Genomic DNA, 16,494 nt, shown 5'->3' on the forward strand with positions numbered 1-16,494 from the left:
TGACTTAAAAGTGAAACAGTAACTAAAGCCTCTGACAAAATGTAAAAACTGCTAAACAGTCCTGTATTCTGAGAAATAAAAAAAAAAAACAGGAAAAAAAATGCAGCATTATGCAGTTGAAACATTTTCCTGGTTGTTTAGCCCCCCAAAACGTTTGGATCCAGCTGCAACTGCATAGAGAGATAATCTTCACGCTCGCTCGGTGCAGCTTGCAAACATGGCGTTTTGCCATTTTTGGCAGCACCGCAAGAGCCGCTTCCATTCAGCCTCTCAGGTTCTCTCTCTCTTCGCGCATGATGACTTCTATTTGATCCTCCAGACTGGAGAAACAGGGCCTCTCCTCAAAGTTGTAAACCCAGCACTGCCTCATCAAACCGTAGACCTGAATGAGCAGAACCTTTTCAGTGACTTGGATCCATTTCATAGAAATTGGCATCATAATGACTTCATCAGTGTTGGGTTGATTGCGTGGAATTGATTGTTTTTCATACATCCAATATTGAGGCCAATTGCGTCAGGAAGGGCATCCGGCGTAAAAATTGTGCCAAACATATATATGCGTTCATCTGAGATGACACGCTGTGGCGACCCCGAAAGGGACAAGCCGAAAGAAACACACACTGCAAGTGTTTTTGGATACAGTCATGACCAGTGTGTGATCTCAGAAAAAAGAACGCGAGATCATCGGTGGAAAGCTGAGCTGCCTTTCCACCCACAATTTCTCCACAAAGGCAGCATGATTCCACGCAATACAACTGCGTTATTGAAAATGGAGTTCAGAACATTCAGAGATGATTCCCTCTCATTAGAACTTTTTAAATACAAACATTTGATTGAATATAAATGTTTCCTTTGGTTGATCAAAGACCAGGCTTTATTTTCCTAGAAGGGACAGCTGAGCTTCAGCATTAAAAACGAGCGCATCTTTATTTATGTATTGCACGTCTGCCAATTTGGCCGAGCCATCTGAACCAAGATTGGCGGGTTGGCCTAGCGAGGGTGTGCAGCGTGATTTTGGTCTCAGAAAGTCTGTCTAAACCTACACCAGACAGACATGAGTGCCGGAACGCTTTGAATCACCGGAGCACTCCAATCATTGAATGTATTATCATCATCATCATTATGTTTTTGTTTTTTTAATTCAACCCACTTACTGGTCAGAATTCAGCTAGGGAGGTTGGAGAGGTTAGGGGCTGGAAACAAATGTTCATTGGAGGGGGTCGTATATACCGTACGTGAGGTCCACAGACTTATTTAATTCGCCCGCGGTTTTTGCCAGCTTGGTCTGTTTAATAGATTCTCCGCTAATGTTCATTACTCCAATCACACACACATTGCTGAGTCCTCTTCTGAGTATCAATATGTTTCCATGTATCCTATTCGAGTGTACTGCTTATTAAAATGGAGTCGAGGAGCTGCTTTGATTGGACAAGATAGAAATCTACTGTGAACGCACTCACACCAACAGAGACGTCCCAATTTGAAATGCACTGATCTCTGCCGGTCCACGAAATGACCAAAACTGGGTCTAGCCCATCCCCTCGCAGACACCAAGTACAGCACTGGCACTGGTAGAGCGCTGGTCATGAAAATAGAGCCCACTCTGCGAAATACCCATACCAAATACACTGGCGCCATACTTTATGACAAGGGCCCTAATTTAGGATGTTTTTGGAGCGATGGATTTGGTTGTCTTTTGTTTTTAACCCCAAAGCTAGCTAATGCTTCTCACGAATACTACAGTACATATACAGTAACAGTTACACATTATGCAACCAGTTAATTCCTTATATATACTTCTAGGTTTTTATAAACTGCCTTGGTATTTTTGTTGATGAAATAATGGTACACGAAACTAAAAATGTAGTGTTTTGGAGGTTGGCACAGATTAATTAGTTTCAACGGCGAAAACGACTTTAACATCCAAGTAAATGAAGTTACGAGCTTTGTTCTCAGACCAAATTAAACCCATTCCAATTTATGTAATTGAACACTGTATTTTTTTGGGGTGGCAGTTATTGTAGAAAATATGCTACAAATAGCACGAGTGCTAATGGTGATGTGAGGTTGTTAATATGACGCAGCGAATTTCATGGGATGATGTGAACGCATTGCACGACTTACCTTGGGCGGGCAGTTCGGAGGGGGGGGCAACCTCCAATTGTCCTTGAGGATATTGAGCAGATGGATTGAAATGGATAATCCATGCACGTTGGTCCCGATCCTCTGAATACACAGCTGAAACGTGCATGAATGAGCAAAAAAGTGTGCCACGATCAAGTACAAAACATTGTGAAAGTCACACGAGAATGCTCACTTTTTTGGGGTTGGCGTCCGTATCGCAGTAGGAAAAGAGCTCATGAAGAACAACTCCAAAACTCCACACATCTGACTTTTGGGAGAATCTGAAATCATTGATGGATTCTGGGGCATACCTGCAGAACCACAAATGGAGAATTAACCACAGTTTCCTCAAAGGTATTGAAATAGATTTGCAGATTCTTTACATTTTTGATGTATCCTGAAAAAATGTTTGACATAATCTAAACACCAAACAACAACGTTGACAGGTACAATGCATACGCTACAGAATCTGTGTCTGTGCAATGACGTGGCCAGTCTAAAACTTTCCACTTAGCTGTTTTGCGAGTGTGTTTAGGTCATCATATTTGCTCCATGGTGAACCACGTAAGCCAAACATGTTTTCCTTTAAATACAAAAAGACAGTTTCTGTAGACTTCTGATTTTATCTATCTGGTGCTATGATGTTTTACAAAATCTCGGAACATTCAAGAGGCGTTACCTCTCTCTATGTACTTTTTGGTGCAAATTCTAAAGTGCTAATAAGTAGTTAGTATCCTTCCACGGTTTAGGCTCCGTACTTTTGTTTGTGAAGTCATTTACAAATAATAGCTTATAAAACTTTCACTTCTGCTATCTGGAGTTATTTTTTTCTTCCTGATGTCACTAACATTTGTTTTAGTTTCTTCTTTACAGTTCTCAAAAGTTTCTGTCACAACCATCATTAATCTACCAATTCAACATCCGCTATTATGTACATTAGCGTATTGTTTCTTTCTCAGGACATTCCAAACGATTGTACTGTCCGTTCTGGACAACATGTGTGCAGTGGCACCGGCTGATTTTCCACTTTCCATTCTCTCAGATTCACAATCTTTTTTTTCTACCCATAGACAGCTCTTTGATTTGAACGTTGGTTACGCTGACAACTTGTATAAATGTCGTCTTCACAAGTCAAGTTACAAATCTGAAATTGAAGCACTGCATATTGTTTAAATAATTAATGTAACGTGATGAAGCACATGGAGCTGTGACTTATTCCAGTACTCTTGATCACATGAACAATGGGTGGATTAAAAAAAAAACAAAAAAAGCAATGGGCTTTCTTTCGTCTACGTAATGTAGCAAATGAAACTGTAAGTATTTGGAAATAAAACTTAAAATGTTGAGATCATCTCACGTTTTGATGAGAATCCCAAATATTTTTAGTCTTCACCAAAAATGAAGCAATTGGCCTAATGTCCTGTTAAAAAAAAAAGAATGTCCCACCAGAAGATGGGGCTTTCTCCTGGCTGTTTGACTCTGTAGTACTCTTTGTCCAAAGGAACAATCTTGGTCAGTCCAAAATCAGCAATTTTCACCAATGATTCGCTAGCCACGAGGATATTTCTGGCTGCTAGGTCTCTGTGCACATAACGTAACGTCTGCAGGTACGCCATGCCCTGGAAGAAGACAGGACATGTAATCTTCATCATCCAGACCACGAGTCGGTGCTCTGTGTTTTATTTCTTCTGGTCAGAGTGTTTATGAACTTGTCAAATTGTGTGTTTTTGCAGTTTTGACTGAATGCGAGACTCACCTTTTACCTGGTCCATCATACAATGACAGCCTTTCAGTCAATTCCCTTTAAGTCACACTACGTGCTTACTTTACTACCTGGCGATGTAGTAAAACTCACTTCCACGGAATTCATATCACTTGTTAGCATCTAACTACAGAAATGGTTCGGTTCCTCCTCTTTGTTCAATTCATCTGTAGGACATCTGTCGCACTGTCACTGTCAAACTATTTACACAGCTGACTCGCCTATCGCTATCCTGCCTACACTTCCTGCGTCGGAAATACAAACAAGATGAGGTTTAACAGACCCAAACTATTTGAAATGACATTTCAGTTCTGTTAATCCATCCCGGTGAGACGCAATTGTCCCATCTGTTTTATGTATGGGTATAATAGGTGATTAATTGATCACTAGGTATTCTGTAGTAGAACCGAATTTTGATGAATCAAGTTCTGAAGCAAAGGAGTCAAAATGGGCTCCACTCCCTGGCTGCAAACAGCAGATGTGCCGTTATCTTTGTTTCAACTACTGTAGCTGTAGGATCTAAAGGAGAAGATAGAATATTCGTTACGGGAAATTGAGGAAGATCTTCGGAGAAGCATTATTCTACAACACTGGCGAGGACTGAAGTTCAAGCACTGAGACAGCTATTTTCCCATCAAATAGTTGGGAAAAGACTCGGAAAATAATATTGTTTATCAATGTAACTGCCCACAAAGTGAGGATTTAGCATTCATTCAATCACTTCAGTCATTTTCAACTTTACATCCATCCCAAAGCTTTTGATGAAAATTGGTTGTAAACTTAATGTCGTACCTTACAGATCTGCGACGCAAATAGCAGCAAGCGCCGGGTGTTGATGTTGTGTCTGTTGTTTTCTGTGTATACGATAAGACTTCCATGTGGTAAATATTCCATCACCAAACTCATGTTGAGCCGCCCTGAAACCACGATTCGAGATTATCGTCTAAATGGCAATAAGGTCCAGAAGCAAATCCTGCAAATATAAAATGTTCTTTTCCTTTGTATTACCCATGCTATAGCAGACCCCTTTGTACTTGACGATGTAGTCGCAAGACATCATGCTGAGGGTTTTGATCTCCTTACGGAAGTCCTCCAGGCTTGATTGCTTACTGGGCTGTAACTTCTTCACAGCAACCATCTCACCTGTGTTGTCTCCCAGTGGGTCGTAACGACACAGTTCGACACTTCCAAAGTTTCCCTGGGGGAAGTGGGGAATACTGATTAACGTTATCAATAGTCTGTCATTATGTCTACAATGCATGTAACTTTAAAAGTTAATAAAAAAAGATTAATTAACTGAATTATTTATACCTTCAAATTTTTTTTGAAATGCATTTTAAGTTTGGTTAAATACGTACAATGTATTTTTGCTCCAAATGAAACAAAAAATTGGCAAAAGTCTGCAAGCAGTTGTGCTCAAGAACTAAAAAAAATTCAATACAGGAGATCTTTTCCATTTTGAAAAGTATTCCGAACCGTGACAATTTCGAGAAGAAATATTTTGCACTATTCTATAGCATCCTGCTAAATTTTGGCATAATTTTGAGAATTCTAATAAAGCAGAAATGTAGAACATTAATTGAATCTCTCTCTATATTGAGAAAAATAAAAGATGAGGGGAAGTAGCAAGTGGGGTGAATTGTTGGGGGGAGTGCACAATTTTATAAAGAAGAAAAAATCCCCGCTTCCTCCCACTGCATGATTTTAAAGTCTTGATCTGTGACAGGAAGAAGCAGCTGTGAAGTCGCTGAGGTTTCTCATACTGACACTTACGCCATCATTTGTGTTTGTATAAAAGCGATACGATGTTCTCTACACTCTGGATTTTTTTTTAAGGTCCCATTCAAAACCCAAAATAAAAGTATTAAACATATGTTGTCCCTAAAGTTATTCCGAAGGATCATTATTAGACAAGCGGCCAGATCATAAAAAGCAATTTTTACGTTATGTTGGAGTTGTTTTTGTTTTGTTTTAAACCAAATATTTATGCTCACAGGGTTTGTAAAACTGCTATTGAAAGGGAAATATGAATTTTAAAAAAGGACAGATAGTAACCGTCCTATACAGAGTGATTAATAATGAGTTCTCTGTTTTAAAAAATGCCGACTTATGTTTTGGGGTTAATGTTTGTGGTTGTTTTTTAATGTATGACGATTTAATCTTTATTTTTGTTCTCAGTTTTTCATTTCCTTCATATGTGAGCGTTTAGGGTGGTGTGGGACGACTACGGACAAGATTGTGGCTCCATTAATTCTTCACGATAGCATGAATGCCAAAAGGTAAGAGGAACTTTGGACAGTTATCATTGCTTGGAAGAATGTTGAAGATTTGATTTTCATGCAAAATGCCGCCTCTAGATTTTACTACTGCTGTTTGTAAACGGCCGAGTGCCCGCTTTCCCGGCAGATGGATGTGTCGTCGTGGTGGTCATTATGTAGGAATGAGTACCAGCCAGAGTCCTGATTATAATGGTGTGACTTTTTTTAGGGGGTTGTTGGTTAAAGGAGCAAGTCTACTGCACCAAGTCTTATACGCAGTCTTATATTTCGTCTGTGTTCATGTCCTGTATACCTTTCCCAGTAGGGAGATGTAACGTAGGTGTCTGTACTCAAATAGTGTCTGATCCTGAAGGGCGGGACTGGATGCGTGACACATTGGGTTGAGGGTTACAGGCTCAGTGGCATGAAGTATCACATAGTCTGTCAGGAAAGCAGCAATATAGCATTTATGATACTTTGTGTTGATAAGAGCTTTATTTAAGCCACGTTGTCAGGATGTGTGCAGAGACCCACAACCGTAGGATAATATGAAGTATTGCACGGGCACCTGATGTGATGAGACTGTTGAGCTCACGGATGAGGCTGCGACATGAAGGTCGAAAGGCCGCTTTGTAGTTCATACATTGGCTGATCAGCTCGGCCAGCTCCGTCCATTGAGAGGGCGCCAGCTGGAGGAAACTCTCATAAAACTGCTGCTTCTACAAATAGCAAGACGATTTTAAAGCTTTATACAAGTTGCACATCTTCGTTTTATAATACATTACAGGAGGATTTAAGATTCTAAGTGCTGATTGTCGTGTGAGCAGTATGTGCAATAAAGTTCTTCCTTTGCCTACCATATGGACACCAACATAAGATAAGATGTAAAACGGTTCAAAATGAGGAGAAAAGATAATAATGCAACACATAAGTACAGGCATGCAATACAAAATAAAAACAAAATACAACTTGAATGTGAACTTATTGCAACTGTAAGTTTATAGTAGAGTACTGTGTGTTCTGTTATATTCTGAAGGCCAAGTCACAAAGCTAATGTCGGATGCAAGTCTGTAGTGCCACTGTCATGGTCCTGCCGGTCCAGCCCTTTGTGCGGGTTCTCGCGCAGCCGCGCTGATTGGGAGGCACACACCTGCACCTCATGCTGGCTGATTGGCCCTGGTGTATATAGGACCATGGGGACGACTGGTCTGGCGCCAAATCGTTGCAACTCATGCCCCGTTCCTGCACTCCCGTATCTTCTGATCAACAACCCGTGTGTACCGACTCTTGCCTGCTCGCGGACCTGCTCTCTACGCCCGACGTCCTGACTACCGTTGCTGCACCTGACTGCCTGCCCGATCCCCGACTGTGGAACAATAAAAGTTTTTCCCGAATTACCTCTGCGTCTCCCAACGCCTGCATTTGGCTCCTACCTCCGTATTGATGGGTCGTGACAGCCACCAGGAGGAATATTCTTCAATAAGACTATACTGATGCATTTATAACAGATGAGACCTTTTTTCTATTAGTGTTATGATTAGGAGGATGTTATTATTATTATTATTATTATTCGTAGTAGTAGTAGTAGTAGTAGTGGGAGCTGTCGTTGTCATAGTATTGTTATTGTTACAATGCTATATCATTATGAGTAGTAGTGGTATTATTATAATGTATTATTTCTATTAATAAAAATCTTTCTTTTTTTTTTTCCAAGTCTTTGATGTGAAGAGTACGTGCTGTACCTGTTGAAGGTCCCAGTCATGCAGTGGGGCTTTGCCACTGTTGAAGATCTCCCACACAGTGGCTCCAAAGCTCCATTTATCAGACGCCAAGGTTAGCTTGTCTGGTGCCTCCAGCACCTCAGGGGCCACCCACGGAATCCTGTCCAAGATAACTGAAATGGCCACGTATAGTATGCATCAATACAAATTTACAATATGTTGCCAAGTGTATTGTGAAATACAAATGTATTACTTTTGGAATTTCCTCTCTGGGACTCGATAAAATATATATTGTATTCCAACAAATATGTCATTTGTCATTGCAACTTTTAGAAAAGCGGGAGACCAGCAACTTCTTACCATCTCTGCCTATCATTGCAACGCTGACGCCGGGGTCGCTTAGCTTGATAAAAGGAGAGCTGGCCTGAGACACGTCACCTTCTCTGGCCAGTAAAAGATTTTTTGCACGAATGTTTCCGTGAACAATGTTCTTTTCTTCCTGCAAGACCATCGCTTTTCATGAAAGCTGTCAGGTTTTTAATGGCCCATGTCGAAAATGTGTTCTCACCAGAAAGTTGAGGGCGCAAGCAAGCTGTTTGACGACGTCAAGTTTCCAGCTCACTGACATGGATCTCCCCCTTTTCAGATAAAGGTCGAGGGCTCCATACTTTACAAACTCTTGGACCATTATGTCTGGAAAGAGTAGGCAAGGTTGCTTGAACAGCTGCGAGGAGTCAGAAATGCTCATCCAAAGGAACAGGACTGGCCTGCAGTAATGGGAAGCCTGGAGAACAAGACTCACCAGCACATGTTTGTATTTTTGAAGATGTAAAAGAAAAAGAATAGCAAGGTTAACCCATAAAATCATTTTTTTGAAGACATCTGGACAATCCTTTCTCATACAAGTCACATTTGGGATAACATGGAGGAAAATCTTGCGAAGGTCGAAAAGTTGCATTTGGGCTTCAACTTACTTTTTGTTCCATGGACACTGATGCCATAAACCAAGAGGAGGTGTTTGTGTGAGATTTGACTCATTATGCTGGCAGCTTCAAAAAATGACTGAGTGGCAGAAAATACAAAGCCAATGGCACATGTTTAATAATGATGCATCTGGATCCAGATGTATGTAACAAATCAATTGTGTATTTTCGTCAGGGAACTCACTTCCCAGCAGTTTTTGTGAGCACTATCAAGTTCTTTGAGGAGAACGTCCGTCACATGTTTCTCCCCATCACGAATGTCAGTTTTGTAGCCTTTAAAAACTCGAGTAAAAGATCCCTGTCCAAGGCTCTCCCCCTGGAAGTTGCAGGAAAGAAGAAAGTAGAAGATGACTAAAATTAAAGTCAAGCCACTGGCGTAATGAAGGCAGTGGAAAATGTAGGCCGGTACCAAGCCCAGTTTGGAACAATGAAGATTAGCCGAAGACAGAGATTATGTACATGCATGAATGAGAGTGGTTGATGTGGAAGAGTGAGGCTACAGTGGGAAGAGAGCACAGGTGGAGGCTTTAATTACTTTGGGTCGATGGAGGAATGGTGAGTGTGGTAAGGAAGTAAAGAAACAGGTCAAAGCAGGTTGGAACGGGTGGAGGAAAGTGTCAGGTGCATTATGTGATAGAAGAGTCCATGCTAGGATGAGGGGCAACGTCCAGGCATGATGTACAAAGAGACAATAGTAAACTGAACTGGAGGTGGCAGAAATGAAGAAGCTGTAGTTCGCCCTCGGCTTGACCAGGTTGGGTTAAGGTTAGAAATAAGATCATTAGAGGGCTGGCTGAGGTTAGATGTTTTGGAGACAAAGTTAGAGAGAGCAGACTTCAATGGTTTGGACACATCCAGTGAGAGAGAGTGTGAGTATGTTAATAGAATTGTGATGGAGATGGAGCTGCCAGGTAAAAGAGCGAGAGGAAGACCAAAGAAAAGGTTGATAGTGAGGGAAGGCATGAGGGCAGTTGGCGTTCGAGAGGACGATCCAGCAAATTGGCTAACATGGACGACACGCTGTCCCAGCCCCTAACAAGACAAGTCAAAAAGAAAAGAAGAGTCAAGTCGTTGGAGTACAGAAATACAGAACCTAAAAACCCCGAGCTTCACAGTAATGAAATTTAGAGCTCATTCAAGATTTTTCAGAATATTGAGCAGACTTCCATGGTTTGGACATGTTCAGAGGCGGGAGAGTGAGTATATTGGTAGAAGAGTGGTGAGGATGGAGCTGTCAGGCAAAAGAGTGAGAGAAAGACCAAAGAAAAGGTTGATGGATGTTGTGAGGGAGGACATGAGGACAGTGGGTGTTAGAGAGTAGGATGCACGAGATAGGCTTAGATGGAAAAAGATGACACCCTGTGGCGACCCCTAATGGGACAAGCCGAAATAAAAAGAAGAACAAGTCTTAAAAAAATACTCACAACAGGGACAGCATCTCATGCTACTTTCCTAGAGGTAATTTTAAGTAGAAAATGCAATCGGAGGACAGTTTTTGTAAAGCTCAACTTTCAAGAACATACCCATCTTAGGTCTTCATATTTGATCATGTGGAACTGAATATGACAGAACCTTTTCCTCTCAGGTGTTGGGGACCCTTGAGCCTCAACAGGGATGCCGTTACGTATGACGATGAGATTTGTGAGCTCTACATAAGGAATATCAAATACAAAAGCTAGATATTGGACTGCACATAAGAAAATAGTTTTGAAGCCTTGAGACGTTAATGTTTATGGATTTTTCATTCTTGATATCCTTCATACAGCATTGAGAAGTAAGCAACCTTTGGGCTGGGGTGGACAGCAATAGCCGAGCTTGGCAGGAACATTATCCAAAAGAAGTTTGTGTTGTTGGTAAAAGCTAGTGAGCTCTCTTAAACTGGAAAAGGACTTCTGGACACCAGGAAGACGGTAGTTGTCATTCTTCACGATGAGACAGTCTTTATAATCAAGTCCAAGAGGAGTCTGAAGGAACATAAACGTGACCGCACGGCCACAGTATTGTGGTTGGTAGGTTGGTTTGTAAGTCAGTCCGGTACGTCATTAAAGTGAAATTTACCTGGATACAGACAGTGAGGTAAAAGTTATCAAAATCTTTGGGACTCTGCCGGAGTAGGAATGTTCCACTTTTAACGTCAGATTTTTTCAACTTGTCGACTGCAAACTCCGACCTCATTGGAGATTTCAAAAAAACTCTACTGGTGTTCTTGTAGAATGTGAATCACTGTATTTGTGAAAAGGACTTACGTAATTGGGCCATGAAAATGGTTTCTGATACCCTCCAGAATACTTTCAGGCACAGTGTCCTGACAGAAGTAGTGGGTAGAGTCAGTGGTCAGTCTGAAGTAGCCGTCAAGAAGTGACACAAATGACAGTGCTTTTTTGAGACTCTTGAAATTGGCTTCCTTTGGTGCAAATCAAGAGGAATGCATGAAAATGTTATCATTCTTTAATTAAACATGTTTCAGGACGACCCACTTAAAACTCACCATGTATCTGTCGTCATGACGAAACACAGTCACCAACCTGCTGTCCTCCTGCTCATGAGATACCCTCTTCAGACTGATGGCAATGATGTCCTGGAAATCACAGAAAGTCTGCCACTCCTACAAGGGAAGATAACGACTCTTTTTAATCAGCTAATTTTCACATTTTACTTTTCACCAAGTCATCCATCAAACCATTTTCTACAGCGCTTTTACTTTTGCACTCAAACGCCTCCGATGAATTTATTCAACAGATATCGGTTGCACCTTGTCACAAATGCTGCCGCAACAAAGTCTAATCTTTATTGATGCAAGGTTGAGGTACACGTCCCAAGAAAAATAATCTATCTTGAACTCACCAAGGAACCATCAGGATGACAACTTCCGCTGGTTTGAATTCCAGTTTCCCCAGTGACCTTCACATAAGTGAACATTCCATTGGAATTGGAAGAACCAGCGCTGATGTGGTAGACTTCACTTCCCAAGGTAGGAACAATGCCAGCCATTTCGACCAAGTATTTTAGTTTCAGGCAGCACTCATCCACAGAACAGTTTCCAAGCTTCTTTAGGAAACGCTTGAGAGTATGTCTGATTCGATAGCGATCCAGGCGATTCCGCTTCTGGATGTCGTGGCGGTGTGTTTCAGGAAGGCAAGATTTGTAGCTGAGGGGAAATAGTGCACACAATTCTTGCTTATTTTAAGTTTAACCAGTGAGAGGTATTTGGTAAAAAAATGCTGCACAGAAAATTAACCCTAAGGTAGAAGATCTTGTGTGTATTGCGTCAACGATTTAGAATACAAAGACCACTGCACAGAGATGCATCCATATCATACATTTTTAGCTGTCAAAAAAATGTAAACTTTTAAAACGTTGTCTTGGTCACACAATCATGATTGTGTGTCCAAACATTTTAGCACAACGGTACAATGTGGGAGAAACCAGTGATTGCATCTGGACCATCCAATTGCAAGACCACTTCCTCAAATGACACCTGTGTCTAAATATATACCTATATGTACCTGACAATCTTGCAGAGGTCCCTTACGCTCTGATGCTGCTCCTTTGCCAACCGCCACAGGTCCAGAACTGCCAGGCCAAGGCATTCTTCTTGAACGCTTAATGGTGGAGCCACTCCGGCTTCGCCCGAGACAAAGTCACTTCGTACCTACATAACCGAAGAAAACAGCAACATAACAATGAAAATACATGCAAGTCACCTTCGACATTAAACCTTGAGATGCAACACAATTTTAGGCTGATCAAACGTTCAATATACTCAATCTTGTTTCCCTTGAAAAATAATAATTGTATAGCTTGGGTTGTTTTATTTCAAATTAGATCTGTTTGGGTCTTGAAATAATCGTGCAATTGCAGCTTTTGTTATCTTGCCAGCATTTCTTGCCTTACAGCAGTACAAAAAAAAAATGGGTCATTTGGATTATTATTCACATTATGAAATGTAAATAAATGGGTTGTATAAACTACAGTATGTGGAATTTCCATTCCCTTTTGGTGTCATCTGGGTTGTCTTGTTATTGTTTGCATATGCAAGAGATTACTGGCTCATATTGTGGGTGCATTAGTTTGACTTTGAAATCATCGGCAGGGTGTATTCACACAGAACACCACCCACACCTATGATGCCAGTTACCAACGGCAGGAATGTAAAAAATGTAAGCATCATTGTAAACATGGAGTAAATATTGTTTTTCTTTACCTGTGCAAAGAGATAGTCAATGACAGAGTAGTCAAGTACAGGACTTATTCTGTCTCTGGTCAGATTGTAGCGGTACGACATTCTTGGTCCTTGTCCATACCAGTTTCCAAAGAAAAACCTGTACATTAATCACATGTAATTCCTATTCACAGATTGAGCAGAAAAACAACTTACATTGTGTTTTGTTTTTTTTTAAATGGGAAGACTGTTTGTTCGTGTATAAATCATTATATCGCCTCAGTATAAGTCACTAGATCTGGCAGACAGCCAGACCAGAATACACCCTGCCTCTTGGGGTAGGTTCCTGATGCAAACAAGTCCTTACAGAACATGGATGGATAACATTTGCAGCAAGAACCTTTCCCCTGCTGAATTCTACTGTGTATATAGTAAGTTATAACCCATCTTAGATCTGCTTGTGAATTGAATTGTGAATGAACCATACATTTTTTGGGGAGTCTATCAACCAATGACGTTTTGTTATTGCTGTTGATTTCCGATGCACTGGGAAGATCATTGGACAGTTAAATATCCCAACCTGACTCTGAAGTGGACCTGTAGGTTTTCTTCTGTGTTGAATATGTGTGATGGGGGATACCAGAATGAGAGGTCACCAGAGGCCAGACCAAAAAGACTTTGGTAAACTGGTAAAATTCCTTGAGAAACAAAAGACATGCATCCTCATATGCATTACCATGGCCATGAAAAGACATGACAAGCTCAGCTTTTACATGAATTCATTTTGTCTTACCGGATCTTTTGGCTGCTTGGATGCAAACATTTTCTGCTGACATTTGGCCAGATGATATGTGTATTGTCGTTGCATCTTTTCTTGGAGGGAAGAAGTACAAGTGTACTTGCAAACCGGAAGCAATGCTTGAACTGGACCTCTGGCTGCCTCTGCGGTCTCTGATCATTAGAGGAGTAAACTCCTCTTCGCTGAGATCCATGGATGCTTTAAGGATGGTAAGAGCTCACTGAAGAGCTACACGCAGTGAGATGTTTGTGGATGAAGAAGTGGACACAGAAGGACGGCATTACACTTCAAAATTAAACCACGCCACACTTTGATCCGATCTAACACGAGTGCCATCATTACCATGTCGATCGGCAAGGACTAAGAGGTACAGATGACGATGAAGAAAATATCAATCAGTCATCGCTTGAGAGCATAAATTTGAAGCGCTACATCGATCTGTTTCAGAAGTTTTATTTTGTCCGAAGAAATTCAATAAATTTGGACGAATTACAACCACTGATTATTATAAGGAAAAGAAATAATAGAAATAGACATGTTCATATTCTGTCATACATTATACTGTAGAAACATGGTATTTCTTTCACTTAAAGTCTATTAACAACCTAATAAATACACTTACAGAATACCTACTTGTGTGTACATACTTCAAATATTGTGCAACAAAATACAAAAGCATCAAAAAATTGAAAAAAAGCTAGGCTTGAAATAAAGACACCATCCCTGGGTTCATAAAATGAAAACGTTGAGTAGTTTTTGCCAAAAATATGATTAAAGCCCGATTTACCTTTAAGTTTGTATGCCAGGAGTCCTCAGGTTAATAATTTGTTCAAGGATATCTTCTCTTTATTGTATGTGTGTGCGCAGGAAGTCTTTGACAGGTTTTTCTGTTTTAGATCAGCAGATGTGATGTGATCAGTCGTTACAAAAAGCATTGCTTACCTTTAGGTGCTCATTTTTATCATCATCTGAAATAGTGTCTATGATCCAGCTATGATTCTGATTATATTTGTGCATTAGTTCAGGTAAATTCACTCATGTAGAAATCAAATAATTGTGGCTGATGTACAGAAAAAGAGAAGCAACCGACTGCTGTGGTTTCCCTGTTCAGCGCAGAGGTTCTCAGCAGTTTCCTGTCACAGAAAAAAAGCCACGTGGTGTGAATGGCAAGCTTTAAAAACAACAAGAAAAAAATCATAATAAATGTTCCTCTGAGCTGTTCAAGTATTTCTCATCCATTTTGTTCGAAACCGCTATTTTTATGCTGCAACGCCTTGTATCTTTTGTTTTCCCACAAGTGCAAGTTTGCTTTCTTCCCCTCACCGGTTGAAAGTTTAGTAGGGGAAACTCACAATTTTCATAATTACCCATAACATTAAGTTAAATGACTACATGTTCATCAAGTAGCAATAAAACGGCCATCTATTTTTACAGAGCTTAATCTTCACTAGGGTCACAGGTGTGCTGGAGTCTATCCTTGCTGAATTCGGGTGAGAGGAAGGATGCATCCTTGAATAGTACCTGGAGAAAAACAAGCTAAATACAGTATAGACCAGGGCTCAGCAACCTTTTTGAGGCTGAGGGCTACTTTGTGAGCACTGATCGTATGAGGAGCTACTTGACCTGTTTGCGGCAAATTTCAGACTCAGTTCATTACACGTACACAAAATACTTTTCTTTTAATTCATTTTAAAATTTGAATTCACGTAAGCAAGTCAGATTCAGAATCTAAAGCACAAATAATAGTAGCAATTTGTGGCATTTAGTATTTTTTGGAACATACCTCGTGGGCGCCTTATATGGTCTTCGCGGGCTACCATTCGCCCGTGGGCACCGCGTTGGTGACCCTTGGTATAGACAAACAAAATTCCCACTGACATTCACAGCTACGGACTATTTAGAGCTAACATATGTTTTAGGGATTTGGGAGGAAACTGCGTTACATGGACAAAACCAATATAGACAAAGAGTGAACATGGACGCAATGGAGGCATGCAAAGGTTTGAGTCTGAATTTGAATCAGAACTGTGAGGTGGCTGTGCTAAGCAAGATTTTACTGTGCTAGCATGGAAAAAAGAAAACCCACCAAATACTACTACTGACCATAAAATACGCAGTGGTGCATTCTGCCCCAAAATAAAAATTTAATACAAGAAGGGTGGCATGGTTTAACAGCTGTAAAGTGTGGGCCTCACAGTTCTGTGGTACAAGGTTCAATCCCCCCTGTGTGGAATTTGCAAGTTCTACCCGTGCCTGCGTGGGTTTCCTCCGGCTACTCCGGTTTCCTCCCACATGCCAAAAACATGGGTTTATTGGAGACCTTAAATTGCCCGTCGGTGTGATTGTGAGTGCAACTGTTGTCTCTCTCCATGTGCCCTTGATTGGCTGGAAACCAGTTCAGGGTGTAGTTTGCCTCCTGCCCATTGACAGCTGGGATAGGCTCCAGCACTCCCCGGAACCCTCGTGAGGATAAGCAGCTCAGAAAATGGATGGATGGAATTGCATTTCTGTATTTTCTACACTTGTTGATATACTCAGGAACAGGATGTTCCCAGATACTACCAATTCGATTTAATAAAGTTGCAACATCCCCAGGGTGGCTTCATAAGTGGTTAAGCAGCTTTTTCCTTGTTGGATTACAGAAAGTTGACAGCACTGAACATTCAAGTTCAATCGCTAGAGGGT

The 16,494-nt window shown here is 40.9% G+C and overlaps 1 protein-coding gene across 3 annotated transcripts; it reads right to left on the bottom strand.

Annotated features, from left to right (window-relative positions):
- Window positions 1-20: 20 nt before the first annotated feature.
- On the bottom strand, window positions 21-14,907 carry jak3 (Janus kinase 3 (a protein tyrosine kinase, leukocyte)). 3 transcript variants are annotated; one of them, XM_061824920.1, is made up of 24 exons: window positions 14,752-14,907; window positions 13,804-14,037; window positions 13,591-13,708; window positions 13,053-13,170; window positions 12,355-12,500; window positions 11,693-11,996; window positions 11,337-11,453; window positions 11,095-11,252; window positions 10,907-11,018; window positions 10,632-10,812; window positions 10,372-10,496; window positions 9,033-9,164; window positions 8,840-8,927; window positions 8,434-8,558; window positions 8,226-8,364; window positions 7,887-8,038; window positions 6,713-6,863; window positions 6,458-6,585; window positions 4,895-5,084; window positions 4,679-4,803; window positions 3,571-3,743; window positions 2,318-2,435; window positions 2,125-2,238; window positions 21-382 (listed from the first exon to the last, which is right to left on the bottom strand). In XM_061824920.1, the coding sequence occupies exons 2-24, from the start codon at window positions 14,000-14,002 to the stop codon at window positions 263-265; spliced, it is 3,333 nt and encodes a 1,110-aa protein (XP_061680904.1). In that variant the 5' UTR covers window positions 14,003-14,037; window positions 14,752-14,907; the 3' UTR covers window positions 21-262. The 3 variants fall into 3 exon arrangements, with proteins under 3 accessions (XP_061680904.1, XP_061680903.1, XP_061680905.1); XM_061824919.1 differs by having other exon boundaries at window positions 14,597-14,907; XM_061824921.1 differs by lacking the exons at window positions 10,372-10,496; window positions 10,632-10,812; window positions 10,907-11,018; window positions 11,095-11,252 and having other exon boundaries at window positions 28-382; window positions 14,597-14,902.
- Between the last annotated feature and the right edge of the window lie 1,587 nt (window positions 14,908-16,494).

Source organism: Syngnathoides biaculeatus, chromosome 7 (genome assembly GCF_019802595.1).
Source record: "Syngnathoides biaculeatus isolate LvHL_M chromosome 7, ASM1980259v1, whole genome shotgun sequence".
Classification (NCBI taxonomy): Eukaryota; Metazoa; Chordata; class Actinopteri; order Syngnathiformes; family Syngnathidae; genus Syngnathoides; species Syngnathoides biaculeatus.

Coding starts and splice junctions, on each gene's coding strand:
- jak3 (XM_061824920.1), bottom strand. CDS start 14,002: ATGGATCTCAGCGAAGAGGAGTTTACTCCTCTAATGATCAGAGACCGC. Junction 8,365..8,433: donor CTTGCGCCCTCAACTTTCTG/GTGAGAACACAT, acceptor ATGGTCTTGCAG/GAAGAAAAGAACATTGTTCA. Junction 4,804..4,894: donor AGGGGTCTGCTATAGCATGG/GTAATACAAAGG, acceptor TCGTGGTTTCAG/GGCGGCTCAACATGAGTTTG.